Below are 17,418 nucleotides of genomic sequence, written 5' to 3' on the forward strand. Positions count from 1 at the left end.
TTAAAATATACTGATGGAAAGATGTTAGTAATACAGACACTCCAAAACAAACGGATTAGTGAGGAAATGTGTATTCTACCACAATACGCTGTGTTATTCCACTCTCAAACCATTGTATAAATGTACCGACTGTTGGATGAATATATGTTATATACCACTAGTGGTATATGACCTTCCGGTCTTTTGATTGGTCAAGAATTCAAACTTTGACCCAAGCTGCAATTGTTATTGACGTCATCAATAATCGAATGACGTCACATCACCAGATCCCGGACGTCACCGGTACACTTTATTTGCATACACGAAATTATACTTGGCCATGTTTCCCTTCGATTCAAGCCGATGTTATTGTGGTAGAAACAGTTAAAAGTTGCAAAAGACACTCGATAAAGCTTGTATCTTTTATAATAACTTTTAAAAAATAACTTATTCGTGTGAAATAAATTCCATATCCAACAATCACTCGTTGTGTAAGCTCTATTTATTTGTCTCATGCTAGAATTTCTACACATTGATCCCCACTGAGATGAAATATACTGTAGGTGAGGATACAGAGGACTGTGCCAATGTTGCTCGGTACCATCAAGCGTTTTCTACTGTACGGGGAGAATGAAAATGACGTGTATGCAACAGGTGGAGACATTGAGGTCAGTCAGGAGCCGAAGTCCTTGTACGATGAGGAGAAAATCGTGCCCTTGTCTAAGCTTGATCGTACCTGTTCTTCACAGGCTGTCCGCAAACACATTGACGATGAGGAGGCCAAGTAGGATATTTTCCTTCACAAATCTATACTGCACAGATTGTTTTTTGTAATAAGATTAAATTGAAACCAGGAATAAAAGACTTAGGAAAGTTATGGCTGTTTCACAGTTTCTGTGACAAGTAGATATATTTTATATTTTGCTTCAAATTTTTTTTAACTGTGAATATTTGAGCAATTGAAAAAAAAAAGAGAAATTTTAGAGGTCTTCAGCAAACAGTTTAAAAGTCTACAGTCAGCTACTGAGTACAGATATTTTTTCTACTTCATCTTCATCCAAGTTGGAGCAAAATATATCGTAATAATGGCCAATGCTCTTAAATCCTCATTGATTGTCGTTGTAGATTACCGTCCACTCTGATCGTGAACTGGCCCGAGGGGTACGAGGTGAAGCAGAATGAGAAAAGGCCTGCAGGGAAAACAGTGGGTAAGTTGTTGTATGATCCAGGGAAAAATGTTCTGAGTTCCTATAACAATAGATATTATGTTCTGATTGTTTTATGTTCCCTCCTATTTCATTGGTTGATTTATGGTATACTGTCTGTTCATCAACAGTTGAATTAAGGTTATTGGTTAGGTTTTCAGTAATCTACAATTTAACTTCTCTATTTGATTATATCCAAAATTATAAACAGCACAAAATACAGAAATGTATTTCACTGCGACAGAGGCACTGCGACTGATTTATTAAACAAATAATTTCTTATACACAACAGCACATATTATATAACAGCACATGTTATGGACAAAAAAATTGTATGCATCTACAATGTACAAACCATGGATTTCATTTAATTATAAATTGATCCTATCCAAACTACTCCCCATATCACTGATTACCTATGTATGTACAGTCAAACTTCGATGTTTCGAAGTTCAAGGGACTAACAGAAAAACTTCGAAACAGCGGGACTTCGAATTATTCATGGTTGACAATAGATCGATGTTTTCTTGATAATGACCATATCTGTTAACATTACATGTCCTCAGTGTCTTCGTGTTGATCGTCGCCTGTCAGACTCACATCGAAAAGTTTAGTTAATCTATACCTCAAACACAACAAAATAAAATTCTTTTCATTAATTATACCTAAGCATTTTATTAATTAAACAAAATTTGTATCGGTTACAAAACACTTATATCGCGTTTAACAGATTAAGCAAAAGAAGTACAATGCACACTTACGTAAGTCGTTAAAGACACGTGCGTTTACGTTATGTGCATATAAAATACGGAATGCCGATCGGTTGGAGAATGCATGATTGAATGACAAATAATCGATTTACTTGGATATGTATGTATAAGTTTGAAACGTGACACTTTGAATATGAGTAAAGCCATCGCTAATTGTTTGTGTTTAAAATTGGTCCGGTTGTTTTACAGTTCCGTAAAATTTGCTCACCGACCGCTGATTTCAATGGCGGCGGAGATTATCAGAGGCGACTACCGAAATGTTTTACCGGAGTGATTAAATGTCATGGCTTCTAAATACACCTTTTATCTATCAATTTGGTCTGATTATTAATCAACCCCATGACCGGGAGTGACAACACACGCTATCGTTATCCCTATTGTCAGTCAGGGCATTTGGGGGAGAGGTGTGAAATCTTGCCGCAGGGGTCACGACAAACACCTGTCCAGTGGTCAGTACAGGTAAATTTTTTGTTCGAATCATGAGATGTCAATTACCTATAATATCATAGCTAACGGGTCATGAAAAAAGTTCGATACATCGAAAACTTCGATTTATAAAAATTCGAATCATACATAGTTTCGTTAGTAGTGTTATATAGTGAGAAAATTCGGGACCAAGCAAAAAGTTCGATACAGCGAGAAATTCGAATCAACGAAGTTCGAATCATCGAGGTTTGACTGTATATCGTTTATAAAATCAAAGTATTGGAATTATATTTCCGCCAAAACTCGCTCCCAATTTTTATCATTTAAAAAAATAAATTTCAGTCTGACCACCGCTACCTGTGTCGCCTGAATGACACGTACACGTTCAGTTAACACACACTAAGGATTTGCACATGCAAATCGCAGATACTCACGCCACCTATTGGCAATGCATAACTTAGAGAAAATAATTTCACCCTAATTCTTACCCGTCAAACAGTTGAAATACATAATTATGAAAGCCAAATAGTTCTTCAACCAAAAAATATTAGTGTTTGTAATCAGGAATGCCTTGTTTTGATGGTAAAAATGATAATTCGCAGGTGACATCAAAGTTCAGATAGCTAACAAGAAAGGAGAGTTGATCAGCAAACTTCCAGGGACAGCCGTAGTATCAAAGAAACTCCTGGTAGAGCTCAAGGTCGTGTGGCACTGTAAGTATCAAAGAAACTCCTGGTAGAGCTCAAGGTCGTGTTGCATTGTAAGTATCCAAGAAACTCCTGGTAGAGCTCAAGGTCGTGTGGCACTGTAAGTATCCAAGAAACTCCTGGTAGAGCTCAAGGTCGTGTAGCACTGTAAGTATCCAAGAAATTCCTGGTAGAACTCAAGGTCGTGTGGCACTGTAAGTATCCAAGAAACTCCTGGTAGAGCTCAAGGTCGTGTGGCACTAAGTATCCAAGAAACTCCTGGTAGAGCTCAAGGTCGTGTGGAACTGTAAGTATAGTGAAAACATGCTGTCTGTCCTCATTGCAAGAAGCACAGCCACTTTCTACTATTTACTGCTCATGTTATTTCCAAAACATAAAATATTTATCAGCATGGAGGGTGTTTATTATGTGGTGTGAAAATAATTCAAACGTTCATAATTCACACAATTTTAAAATTTTCTTTCATTTTTTGGATGGTTTAATCTCTGTGTAAAAGTAATGAAGGCCCAACATCATGTCTAAAAAGTGAAAGTGTACAATACTTCTATATAATCAGTGAGAGACACTTTTGTAGGAGGACTGTCTAATAAAAATAAATGATTATTTTATGGTTTCGTATGTGATCATGAATTTATGTTAGATCAGTCGATATTTTCCTTTTAACAGCTAGCAGCGGTGATGAAGTCATGGTGTCCCACATCAGTCAACATGGCAAGAACTGGCCGTACTGGTTCAGAAAGATGGGTACGTAGTTCTACCTGGTGGAACATTATGTCTGTCACTTCCAGAGATTTATTATCATTAATCCATTCAGGCCAACAATATGTATGCAATTGTTAAAAGACTGATAAAGTTTTTAGACTGTTGATTGACAAGGATTAACTATTTACAAGGCTTAAAAGATTCCAAGGTCAAGGGCACCAAGTTCCCAAGACAAAGGTCAAGGATATTGTTTAAAAAAAAAAAAGTGAAAACATTTTCACCACTGTTGATATTTTTGTTTTCATAATATTCTCTTTGCAAATGTAAGAATTATGAGGTAGACCTACAATATCAATTTTTGATTATCAATATTTTACTGTGAGTAAAGAAATCGGTTTCATGCATTTGTAGAGAACATCAAAAACCTTGGACCCCACACTTTATCCTTACAAGTGGTATTAAATGAGAGTGGAGCAAACACCTACGCTGGCAAGCAGCTCCCATCTCACAAGATCAAGTTTCAAGTCACTGGTGAGGTCACATAAATGTTTGAATGTCATTGGTGAGGTCACATAAATGTTTGAATGTCACTGATTAGGTCACATAAATATTTGAATGTCACTGATTAGGTTACGTAAATGTTTGATTGTCATTGGTGAGTTCACATAAATGTCCGAGTGTCATTGGTGAGGTCACGTAAATGTTTGAATGTCACTGATTAGGTCACGTAAATGTTTGAATGTCACTGATTAGGTTACGTAAATGTTTGAATGTCATTGGTGAGGTCACATAAATGTCTGAATGTCACTGATTAGGTCACGTAAATGTTTGAATGTCACTGATTAGGTCACATAAATGTTTGAATGTCACTGATTAGGTCACCTAAATGTTTGAATGTCACTGATTAGGTCACATAAATGTTTGAATGTCACTGATTAGGTCACATAAATGTTTGAATGTCACTGATTAGGTTACGTAAATATTTGAATGTCACTGATTAGGTCACCTAAATGTTTGAATGTCATTGGTGAGGTCACATAAATGTTTGAATGTCACTGATTAGGTCACCTAAATGTTTGAATGTCACTGATTAGGTCACCTAAATGTTTGAATGTCACTGATTAGGTTACGTAAATGTTTGAATGTCACTGATTAGGTCACCTAAATGTTTGAATGTCACAGCTGAGATCATGTAAGTGGTGAGTTCACAATAGGTTTGGAATGTCAGGGTGAATACAGTAAAAGTAGATATCATTCTTCCAATAAATCCTCAGGGAATTCAACATTTATAGTAATGGTAAGCAATCAAACCAAATTATACAAGCTGGTAATTGGTGTTTGGATAGAGGCGGAACCAGAGAAATTCACAGTCGGAATGTTAGATGGGCCATTCAGAGTTGGAGTTCCGTTCCAGATTCCTCTAGAGTTTCAGGACGAGTTCAACAACCACAGCAAACCTTCCATCAAGTTTTCTCCACAACTGGAAGCCAGGTATGGTATGGTGCATGTGTCTGTAAAGATTGGTTTCTCACAGTCGAAATTGGAAAGTTTTGATGAATGGTACCTTCTTCTTTAGACCTCAAAATTTGAATATTTCACTGCATCAACAAAGATATGAAGGTTCCTTTACTTATGATTTGAAATCTCAACTAAAACATTTATAGAGGCTTAATCAATGCAAAATATATATGTATTGATGACTGCCAGGCTGACAACGAAAATTAATATCAAACATTTTTTTGAAAGAATAAATTTGTTATTAGCTCTGGTACACAACTACTACTATATGATTGATATTAGAAGTAGTTTTGTCTGTACAGTACAGTACAGTCAAACCTGCCAAGCTTGAATCATGATGTGCAAGGGAAATAACTCACTGAAAAAATTAATATTCTATATATGGGTCACCTTTCTGTTAAAGGACATTTTGTCTCTCGGGTGTCCTTTATACACAGATTTGACTAGTTGTGCATCAGAGTTGAAATTAGTGGCTTTATTAGACTTTGCTCTGCTTAATCTTGGCTAAAGCTTTATCTTAATCTTGGCTAAAGCTTTATCTTAATCTTGGCTAAAGCTTTATCTTAATCTTGGCTAAAGCTTTATCTTAATCTTGGCTAAACCAGAAGTAGGAGCACGTCAGAATGACAAAAAGCCATGTGAATTCAACTGATCAATGTATGGTAGAGTCTGTACAAACTTTAAAAGCAAAATTGTGTCTTCTTTGATATTTTAATATTTTAGTTTTGATTCTCCTAACTTCCCTTCTGTATTTCCACTCCTTTGAGTTTTGTATTCATTATTGGTTGAAAAATGTTCAGTATAACACTGAATTCAGTATTTGTTTAGATATTTCCACACATAAAAGCTTTATTGAATTTTGGCAAAACCAGTTATTTTAGTTTCTTCGAATCAGACCTTCTCCCATGTTACTACTGTATTGCTTACTAATTGATTATCAAGATGTGATTTACTTGAGTGGCAATCCTTTACAGTGGGCTCGAGTTGAGTTACGACTCGATACAGATCAAAGGGTTCAACTTGATCATCAAGGGAATCGTGGCCAAGGGCTCTGTGGCTGGCAGTGCTGGAAAGGTAGGAACATCATATCTTTTACTGCAACAAATCACTATCTGATAGACACAATACTATTGTGACCTGTTCATTACTTATGATTGGAAATGAAAATTTCAATATCAATATTTTTACTCTATGACCATTTAAAACACCCAATTTTGATGTTGAAGGCAATGATCACACACTTTGGCCTCAATCTGGATATAGTTTACACATTGAACTTAAGTCGAATCTTGTTATCTTGAAGTAAATTGGGTCATAATTTTTTTTTTGAGATATCTGTGTATTCAAGGTAATTAATTGAGTATATCTTATATAGAAGTTTAATTGAAGATAAGCAGGGTCTTCAATTTATCAGAGTTCGAGATAGCGAAATTTGACTAGTTTAAAATGAGAAAAAATTTTCACCGAGTCAAAAAAGATCTTTATTTACCTCTTGTAGACCCTGTTTTGATACTTAACAATGTTGGATTGATTCCAGAGTTTCATCATGACCATAAAAGTACCGGGGCTGGAACAAGACAGTCAGACTCTGAAGATCAGGCTGTTACCAGGTAAAACTAACATTGGTTTGTCACTAAGGATCGGCCCTATACACCCTGAAATATAAGTTGACAGGGACTTCTGGATGTTAATTTTCTATCCCTTATTGAACTGATAGTCAGGACCTGTTTCTCTTCATTAATGGTACAAGGCCCTTTAAAGTCAAGCTGTAATGGACGGGCCGCGGTGGCTAAGAGGTTTATCACTAGCTTTTTCCTCTGGGTTGCGAGTTTGAAAAAGCCACGTGGGGCAGTTGTCAGGTACTGATCGTAGGTCGGTGGTTTTTCTCTGGGTACTCCCGACTTTCCTCCACCTCCAAAACCAGGCACATCCTTAAATGACCCTGGCTGTTAATAGGACGTTAAACAAAATAAACCAAACCAAGAAATGGACATTGGTTTGGCTCCATTAAAGGTTACACAAGAACACCATATAACCTGTATACCTGTAGTATTGGTTACACATCATTATTAAGATGAGAAGTGGAATATTTACAATTCAATAAATGTTGGTTGATATAATTATATTTACCATTGTATGGCACTGCCACTATATAACCCTACCAATTCAGTTGCGAGTTCATCAGCCTATGAACTGCCAACAGGAAGTGATCTCTGCTACTGGTAAGCGCGGGAAATTTGAATTTGAAAATTTCAAAACAAAAATCGCATGACAAATAAAAAATCGCAGATGGTAAATATAAGAATTGAACGGCTTTCAGTTGGCATTCATATTGACTATGAATGCCAACTGAAAGCCGTTCAATGCTTAACTATCAGTCTTTTTCTGGTGAATCACGGGGACTAGGTCTCCTCCCTGTCTGTTTGTCTGTCCGTCTGTTTGTCTGTCCATCTGTCAGGCCGTCCAGTCCAATTTTCTCAGCCATGTATCAATGTATGTTGGTGAAAGTTTGTCTAACTTCACTATGAGTAGCTAAAGTTCAAGTTCGAGTTTCGGTGTTTTTTGGTCAATGTCAAGGTCACTGTTACTATATTTAACAGGGGCCGGTAACAAATTGTTTTAGCAATACCAGCATGTCTGCTACTGATTAGTAACTTAAACAATTCACCTGAGATGTTCCATTTATGGATAGTAGCTCATCAGTTCCACTGTAATATGCAGGTCTCAAAGTGGCCCTATTTTAGTGGCCATGGCGCCTTAAATTCACCATTGGCAACCAGTTATTGACTTTTCAGGTGCCTACATGGCCATAAAGACAAATTGTGTAAATTAATTTTTCAAAGGTTGCTGTCCATGCTAAATGACATTCACAATTAAAAAAGTTACAGAGAGATATCATGCTGATCTAAGAATAAAACAATTTTTTTTTTTTAATTTAAGACTACTAGACCAGGCAACTAACTTTTCCAATTGGCGCCTAGATTTAATGACTTGGTAGCCAAATAGGCCACCTGGTAAAAAAATATCCACTTTGAGCCCTGATACGTAGAAATGTCTAAAAGTGACACCATTTCTTTTTCAGGTCCACCCCACAGCCTATTTGTGGATTGTAAAGAGGGGCTGGAGATAGAAAATGGTAAGGCTCTGGCATTCAGCGTGGAGGTGAGAGACCAGGCCGACAACCCTACCAGTGACGCCAAACTGGTCATCACTTGTAAGGTAAGTCATTCTACGCCAATCATCGGATCCTTCTGGGATCTCTTGTTATCCTTATTGAGATTGGAAAGGAAAGTGTGGCTGGTTTTAAGTGTACAGAAAAATAATCTCTTTCTAACCTCAGGGAAAGTCAGGTTGTTATAAATATAGAGAAATAATCTTCTAACTTGAAGGAAAGTGTGACTGGTTTTAAATGTACAGAGAAATAATCTTCTAACTTCGGGGAAAGTTTGGCTGGTTTTAAGTGTACAGAGAAATAATCTAACTTCAGGGAAAGTCTAGCTGGTTTTGATTGTACAGAGAAATAATCTTTTAACTTCAGGGAAAGTTTGGCTGGTTTTAAATGTATGGAGAAATATTCTCCTTGTAACTTCAGGGAAAGTGTGGCTGGTTTTAATTGTACAGAGAAATAATCTTTTAACTTCAGGGAAAGTTTGGCTGGTTTTAAGTGTACAGAGAAATAATCTAACTTCAGGGAAAGTTTGGCTGGTTTTAAGTGTACAGAGAAATATTCTCCTTCTAACTTCAGGGAAAGTGTGGCTGGTTTTAATTGTACAGAGATTTGAAATAATCTCCACCTAACTTCAGAGGGTTATTGGGCGGTCACTGACTTCACACTCTGTATTTACAGTTTACTGGTGCATTTGGATTGCCAGTCTACACACTAGACTGCTCTGGCAGTGGTACTGGAACACTGACTGGTGACCCCATCAACTTAAAACAGATAAGAAACTTCCAGAAACTCACAGCCATGATAGAGCTTCAGGTAAGTTCAGACTTAAACTACATTTCTACAAACTCGTGCCCATGATGTATTGTTAGTGTTTCTTCATTTGTAATTAACTCACCTGGATAGAATTCTAGCTGTGTTGTTAGTCCTTTGTCATTTGTAATTAACTCACCTGGACCAGGTGTGTCGTTATCGTCATTTGCGTTACTTTTTCCATGACAGAATCACAAGCAGATGGGCATTTTGACACGAACTATCAAAGTGTTACCTAGCAACCGTGTTGCAAGTATTGAGGTACGGATGCAGAATGAGGATGGCAAGATAAATACATTGAAGTCTGGTTCACTGTCGGGTCGAGCTGGAGATCATATCACCAATATCAGTAAGTATGCTGACACGTATTTACAGTGTTTGTCTTAATACCATAACATTTATAATACAAGAATCTTTGTCATTGACTTTCACCCAGCAGTAAATATCCATTGTTATACAGGAGAAACACCCCCAACAGTAAATATCCATTGTTATACAGGAGAAACACCCCCAACAGTAAATATCCATTGTTATACAGGAGAAACACCCAACAGTAAATATCCATTGTTATACAGGAGAAACACCCAACAGTAAATATCCATTGTTATACAGGAGAAACACCCAACAGTAAATATCCATTGTTATACAGGAGAAACACCCCCAACAGTAAATATCCATTGTTATACAGGAGAAACACCCAACAGTAAATATCCATTGTTATACAGGAGAAACGCTTAACAGTAAATATCCATTGTTATACAGGAGAAACACCCAACAGTAAATATCCATTGTTATACAGGAGAAACACCCAACAGTAAATATCCATTGTTATACAGGAGAAACGCTTAACAGTAAATATCCATTGTTATACAGGAGAAACACTTAACAGTAAATATCCTTTGTTATACAGGAGAAACACCCCCAACAGTAAATATCCATTGTTATACAGGAGAAATATTCTGTTATTATATTATGTTTATGTAAGATTACTTTTACACAGATCTTGTATATCATGGATAACCTAGCTGTCGCTAGCTTTATCTATAGACTTACAGCTGCCACTAGCTTTGTCTATAGACTTACAGCTGCCGCTAGCTTTGTCTATAGACTTACAGCTGCCGCTAGCTTTGTCTAAAGAGACTTACAGCTGCTGCTAGCTTTGTCTATAGAGACTTATATTTGGCGCTAGCTTTGTCTATAGATACTTACAGCTGCCACTAGCTTTGTCTATAGACTTACAGCTGCCGCTAGCTTTGTCTATAGACTTACAGCTGCCGCTAGCTTTGTCTAAAGAGACTTACAGCTGCTGCTAGCTTTGTCTATAGAGACTTATATTTGGCGCTAGCTTTGTCTATAGATACTTACAGCTGCCACTAGCTTTGTCTATAGACTTACAAATGCCGCTAGCTTTGTCTATAGAGACTTACAGCTGCCGCTAGCTTTGTCTATAGACTTACAGCTGCCGCTAGCTTTGTCTATAGAGACTTACAGCTGCCGCTAGATTTGTCTATAGACTTACAGCTGCCTCTAGCTTTGTCTATAGATACTTACAGCTGCCACTGGCTTTGTCTATAGACTTACAGCTGCCGCTAGCTTTGTCTATAGACTTACAGCTGCCGCTAGCTTTGTCTATAGACTTACAGCTGCCACTGGCTTTGTCTATAGAGACTTACAGCTGCCGCTAGCTTTGTCTATAGAGACTAACAGCTGCCTCTAGCTTTGTCTAAAGAGATTTACAACTGCAGCTAGCTTTGTCTATAGAGACTTACAGCTGCTGCTAGTTTTGTCTATAGAGACGTACAACTGTCACTAGCTTTGTCTATAGAGACTTACAACTGCCGCTAGCTTTGTCTATAGATACTTACAGCTGCTACTAGCTTTGTCTAAAGACTTACAGTTGGCGCTAGCTTTGTCTATATAGACTTACGGCTGCCGCTAGTTTTGTCTATAGAGATTTACAACTGCCGCTAGCTTTGTCTATAGACTTACAATTGCCGCTAGCTTTGTCTATAGATACTTACAGCTGCCGCTAGCTTTGTCTAAAGACTTACAACTGTTGCTGGCTTTGTCTTTAGAGACCTCTTACGTGCAGTAAACGCTGACAGTCGTGAGTACTCAAAGTAAATATGATAGATGCAGTTGTGGTCAGTTGGATGTCTAGTTCAATTACAAATGTACAATTACAATGCTACAACACTGTACTGTAATATTGATACCGAATGATCTGACAGCTACGAAGGAGACAAAAATTTTGCCAGATACATGGCAATGATTAGGAATATGAATCTACTAATTAGCTTTTTCAGGAAGAACTTTGAAATATCAACAAATTTAAAATCGTGAAATTTAACAATGGTTCATTTAAATGATTTTCTTGGAAAATTGCACCTTGCAAAAATAAAGCTATCTAGGGTCGTACCTGACTTGTATAACAAAATGTTTTAACTAAATCAGTATTTTCATTTCAACATGACAGGTTTCTCCTTATTCGATGAAGGTGGAAGAAAATTGGAAATAGATGAAAAATTAGCAGGGAAAATAAAAGTATGTATATTATGTGAAATGGCGTACTAGTAACTTTCTAAGTTTTTAGTCTGCCATCATCAGATGGTGGGTGCCAAGATTCCATTGGGGTAAAATTAATATCTGAATGTAGGACTACTGAAATAAAGAACATCTATACCTGATTGGGTGCTGGAGAAAATGCAACTTGTTATATGGTAATGTTTGAATTAAATCGTCTCCATGGTGATCTCTGTTTGGCAAATCTGGACACCTCAGTACGTAGATATTTTACTGAAATAGCCTTGATGTAATTGACCATTTTTCCCCTGTTTTATCAGTATCTTAAGTTCATTGGCAATTTAATTTGTTTTTAATGATTTTGTGGTGTTGAATGAATTTATAGGTAAACTGGGTACAGAAGGTTCCCCGTGATACTGTGATGGAAGGGCTTCTGCCCGATATCAAAGTTCCCGCCACCATTCAAGATGCCAAGTACTGCCAAGTTACAGTGCAGGACTCAAATATTGACTTCAATTTCACTGTAACGTAAGTAGTGTCATAACACAAGTCACGTCTGATAAAGTCGATCAGTGTAATTCATTTTCGTCCATCCCTGTTGTCGGCCACAAAACTTCTAAATAATGTGAATATTGAAAACAAAGGACTAATCTGTAAATGTGAAAATTTACACTAAAAACAAGAAAGCCTCGATCACGGAAATTTCCCTCATGCATATTATTTTGTGATGCTTGTGGTATTTTTGGAACTGGTGAAAAAGAAAAACTCGTGGAAATAACCTCCATGCTTAGAGTTTACTTATCGATATCGTGAAATTAACGTCTGGTGGAATTAACCATATTTATGGTACATGATAGAAGTATACATATACCTCACAATAAGCCCATTCGTTGTAATAAGTCCATCTATGTATACCGTATCTATCCTAAAATAAGCCCCTCCCCTAGTGTAAAAGTTTTGCATTACATTTTTGGAGAGTGCTAATTTGTGAATTGGTTTTTGCTTGATATTATAAAATTGATGATTTTGCAAAAATGAAGGAGGTTTATTTGTTGACGGCGACCTATTTGCAGATAAATACGGTATTTTAGTCAAGTAAAACAGCTTACAATGCAAATTTCATTTTCTCTGCAATAATTAAATTAAGCCTACCCTTACTTTTATGCTGGTCCCCTAGCTAGGATTTTCACAGGATAAATAATGTTATGGTGAACTTTTGTACATACAGATTCATTTATTCTTATGCAGCAAAAATAGGGGCCGCGGTGGCCGAGTGGTTAAGGTGTACCGACACTTTATCACTAGCCCTCCACCTCTGGGTTGCGAGTTCGAAACCTACGTGGGGCAGTTGCCAGGTACTGACCGTAGGCCGGTGGTTTTTCTCCGGGTACTCCGGCTTTCCTCCACCTCCAAAACCTGGCACGTCCTTAAATGACACTGGCTGTTAATAGGACGTTAAACAAAAACAAACAAAAGCAAAAATTGAAACCGAGTCACAAATATAGAGAAAATTTGCCAAACTAAACATAGCTGGTATATCAGAGTAAAACTTGTTTCTAAGGAATTCCACAGGAACAGAGGAAATAGATGGTTATGTTTGAAATTTTCCATATAGTTTTAAACTATAAACAGAATATGTTATACAGTCTCGGACTATAAATTTGGGGTTTTTATATTCTCGATGATGATCTGAAATTTGTGTCAAGCAAATGACAACTCAGTGAAAAAATCTTGAATTTGTTTCAGGCCCACTCCCACTGAGCCCAGCCAGATCAATTGTAAATGCAGTGGTTCCAACAAAGTTCGGATTGGCGAGACATTGGACGCACCTATCCTTGTCACGATCAAGGACAAGTTTGGCAACGAGATCACAGATGTAAGATTGGTTTACCATCGGAATGTTCTAGTTTGTTGCAGCGTTGCTGGTAGACATAATGTGAAATATGGCTTATTAAGTAGGACGTAGTTTTCCTATCCACCGTGAAGACCTTAATTTGTTTATATAAAAACAATTTCCACAACTAATACTTCTTGTGTGGTTAGGATTATTTTTCTTCCAATTGTTAAGACCTCTGTTGAAAGTTTCTCAATATATAAAGTGCTTAAGTGATGCAAAGTTCAATCGTAATATTCAATGATGCAAAGTTCAATCATAATATTCAATGATGCAAAGTTCAATCATAATATTCAATGATGCAAAATTAAATCATAATATTCAATGATGCAAAATTAAATCATAATATTCAATGATGCAAAATTAAATCGTAATATTCAATGATGCAAAATTAAATCGTAATATTCAGTGATGCAAAGTTCAATTGTAATATTCAGTGCAGCAAAGACCTGTTCTTTCAAAAGTTATGTGATTGGAAAACACCTGTTTTGCTTGTATTTTCAGCTGCCTAAAAATACATCTCAAGAAGTTCAAGTCAGTGGTGATGGTCTTCGATCAAATGAGGTCAAGGTCACATATTCCAAGGTAGGTGAGGTCAAGGTGACTTTTTCACCCTATTTTTAGGGTCTGGATAGTTTGTGTTTTCAAGAGGTTTGATGTTTTTACACAGAGATAAAATCACCAAATTAGAGAAAATAATGAGACATTTTAACATTTCCTCCAGAAAAATACATCTTCAAAATAATATTGTTTTGTGTTGTTTTGATTTTTTTGATAGTTTTGAATATTTTGATCTTACAGGGAAAATTCAGTATACAATCTGTAACACTGGAAGGAGGTAAGACCGGGACTCGGGATCTGAAAGTTACGTGGAAAGACTTTTTGGATTTCGTCAAATTAGAGTTAACGGCTGGACCACCCACAAAGCTATCATTACCTGGCTGGGAGGAAGATGAGGTATCAATTAAAAAAAATATATATATATAATTGATTAAATTTTTAGTAAATATTAAAATTAGTTACTTGATACCAAACGTATGACAAATGATTTACATACATTATATAAAGATCAGACTTTGGTTGTGGGGAAAAGTTATGACTCTTTCTAAAACAGTTGAAGGACTTCTACATGAAATGTTTTAAATCTACTTTTCAGACAGTTACTGTATTGAATGAGAACAAACTCCCTCGTCCGCTCATCGTACAGTTGTTGGATGATGGAGACAACGAGGTCCATATACCTGATATCAAGATACAGCTGGCCAAAGACCCCAAGATTAAAGTGGGTTATTACAATTATAGACTGCAGGGATAGACACTAACAGTAGCTTAAGTTTCCTTCATTTGCTTCAAAATTTCATCTTTTAGAAGACTCTGTGGTGTAAAATCTAATGTTTTATGCAAGAAAATGCATATAGAATTTCTTTTTTTCCCCCTGGTTGTTGTGGGGGTTCGAGGGACATTCCCGTCTGCCAGTGGTCTGTCAAGGCAATGGAGTTAGTGTCAACCCTTGTAGAGAATGTAACAAATAAAGTGAAATGTCACAAACCATTGTACAAAAGACACGATTAGCACCGTTTAATTAAGGATTGAATCTTGATTTGGTCGATTTCATTGGGTCATGAATTGAGTTGCTCTTGAGACAAATTTTAAAGCAGTTTATGTTGAATTTGTCTCTGGTAAACAGTTATGAATTGAGTTGCTCTTGAGACAAATTTAATGAACTGCGAAACAGTTCATGTTGAATTTGTCTCGAGAGCAACTCAATTCATGACCCCATGAAATCGACCAAACCAAGATTCAATCCTTATATTTCAATCGTTTTTTCTTCGAATAAAAAAGTCGGTCTAGATATTAATGTCTGGAAGCTTGTGCAAGTCCAAATTGGAAAAAGCCCGAGGAGTTCCGGATTGTGTATGTTTAGTCGGTCGAGTAAAATAGTTCCCCATTTTAGGATTTAAAAAAACAGCATAATTTTGTCAAAATAGAAGTATTTAGCATATCTGGTCTTTCATAAAATACAAGAATACATTATAAGTTTGATAATTTTAATAATTATTCCATGTTTATAAAAACAATGTAGAAAAAGTGAAATCGTTCCGCGGAAGGATTTTAACCATGTATTCATACGCACTGATCAGTGTTAATCTGGTCAAATTCATGAGCAAATGAAACAGATTAAGTTTGGTAGTTTCATGGAGTCCAACTTCAGTAGAAATTGAAATATTCCCAAATAAGAGTTATTTACAGTAAAGACAGAAAAGTCTACCATCTGTGACCTCAACAATTGTACAAAAAATACAATTAGCACCCTTTAATACCAAATGAGAGTTATTTACAGTAGAGGCAGAAAAGTCTACCATCTGTGACCTCAACAATTGTACAAAAAATACAATTAGCACCCTTTAATACCAAATGAGAGTTATTTACAGTAGAGACAGAAAAGTCTACCATCTGTGACCTCAACAATTGTACAAAAAATACAATTAGCACCCTTTAATACCAAATGAGAGTTATTTACAGTAGAGACAGAAAAGTCTACCATCTGTGACCTCAACAATTGTACAAAAGACACACAATCAATTGGCACCTTTCAATACATATTTCAAGTTTATATGCACAAATAAAGAAAAATGTTAACAAAGAATTTCACAGATTCAGAGAATGTAAAAAAAACCAAACTCGCAGGACTCATAGTATACAACTATAGATAACTTTTCAGGGTTTCTAAGCAAATCTAGATTTTTTGTTCTTATTCCCCCTTGTTTTATCAATTTAGAGTTAGAATTACGGATTCGTTACTATGTCCGAATTCTGTGTTGTTTTTGTAAATCGGTCAAAGCTACACCGATTTTCCAAAATCAGGATATCATATGTAGTGTGTTTGTTTACAGTTTGTACCATACCTGATGCCGCGGAAATCAAACGCCAGTGGACAGGTAGACTTCGGAACTGTGACTGTGGTGGGACAGAGGTAAGTTAAAGGTCAAGGTTAGAGGCTGGTGAAGGGTCAGAGGTCAGATTATCAGTGTAATCAGAAACGTTCTATTTAGCATACCATCATTAGATATAGTAAAATCACCCATTGTCCATGTTCCTTCATCCTTCTGTCTGTAAACGATTCTTATCAATATTTCTTGAGAAGTACTGGGATCATGTTTCTCAAACTTCCCCTTGGACACAGTTGTGCCAATTCAATTTTGAGACTGATCAGGAAAACAAAATGTCTGACAGGTGGCCATCTTGGATTTTGAAAATTGAAGTTTGTTACCAACATTTCTTGAGAAGCACTGGAAGGATATTTCTTAAAGGTTATATATAGGTTGCCTTGATTCGGGGCGGCCGTCTTGAACTGACCATAGTTGTTGATAGAATGTTACACGATGCAAAGCCAGCACCAGAATCCCTAGTTAAGCCCATTCAATCATATCAGAAAAGTTTGGTGTGGGACATGATGAAATGAAGGATCATGACCCACTTTCAAGGTCTTTTAACCTCTAAACAACCTTTGATGGATAGATTAATGTATATGAAGAGTTTTCATTCTTTGTTTTTTTTTTAATGACCTTGACCCACCTTCAGGGTCACTCTGAAGAATTTAAAACCTGAACTTATACCTTGTTGACTATCAACTTTGTTAAAAAAGAAAAAAAATATACCTTTAACTTTGAACTATATATACAGAGATGTATTTGCTAAAAACTGTCAGTTACTG

At 36.4% G+C, this 17,418-nt stretch overlaps 1 protein-coding gene across 1 annotated transcript in view; it reads left to right on the forward strand.

Annotated features, from left to right (window-relative positions):
- The window catches only part of LOC117316124 (structural maintenance of chromosomes flexible hinge domain-containing protein 1-like), a 69,922-nt gene that overhangs the window by 23,697 nt on the left and 28,807 nt on the right, over positions 1 to 17,418 (forward strand). Inside the window, exons 15-32 of the mRNA XM_033870624.1 lie at positions 543 to 763; positions 1,105 to 1,187; positions 2,983 to 3,093; positions 3,754 to 3,831; positions 4,201 to 4,320; positions 5,136 to 5,280; positions 6,282 to 6,381; positions 6,845 to 6,917; positions 8,390 to 8,526; positions 9,155 to 9,289; positions 9,476 to 9,635; positions 11,763 to 11,830; positions 12,195 to 12,337; positions 13,556 to 13,685; positions 14,208 to 14,288; positions 14,505 to 14,660; positions 14,860 to 14,985; positions 16,598 to 16,677. Of these exons, the coding sequence (XP_033726515.1) occupies positions 543 to 763; positions 1,105 to 1,187; positions 2,983 to 3,093; positions 3,754 to 3,831; positions 4,201 to 4,320; positions 5,136 to 5,280; positions 6,282 to 6,381; positions 6,845 to 6,917; positions 8,390 to 8,526; positions 9,155 to 9,289; positions 9,476 to 9,635; positions 11,763 to 11,830; positions 12,195 to 12,337; positions 13,556 to 13,685; positions 14,208 to 14,288; positions 14,505 to 14,660; positions 14,860 to 14,985; positions 16,598 to 16,677 (2,147 nt within the window). The remainder of the gene's footprint in view (positions 1 to 542; positions 764 to 1,104; positions 1,188 to 2,982; positions 3,094 to 3,753; positions 3,832 to 4,200; positions 4,321 to 5,135; positions 5,281 to 6,281; positions 6,382 to 6,844; positions 6,918 to 8,389; positions 8,527 to 9,154; positions 9,290 to 9,475; positions 9,636 to 11,762; positions 11,831 to 12,194; positions 12,338 to 13,555; positions 13,686 to 14,207; positions 14,289 to 14,504; positions 14,661 to 14,859; positions 14,986 to 16,597; positions 16,678 to 17,418) is intronic.

This window comes from Pecten maximus, chromosome 18 (assembly GCF_902652985.1).
Source record: "Pecten maximus chromosome 18, xPecMax1.1, whole genome shotgun sequence".
Lineage (NCBI taxonomy): Eukaryota > Metazoa > Mollusca > Bivalvia > Pectinida > Pectinidae > Pecten > Pecten maximus.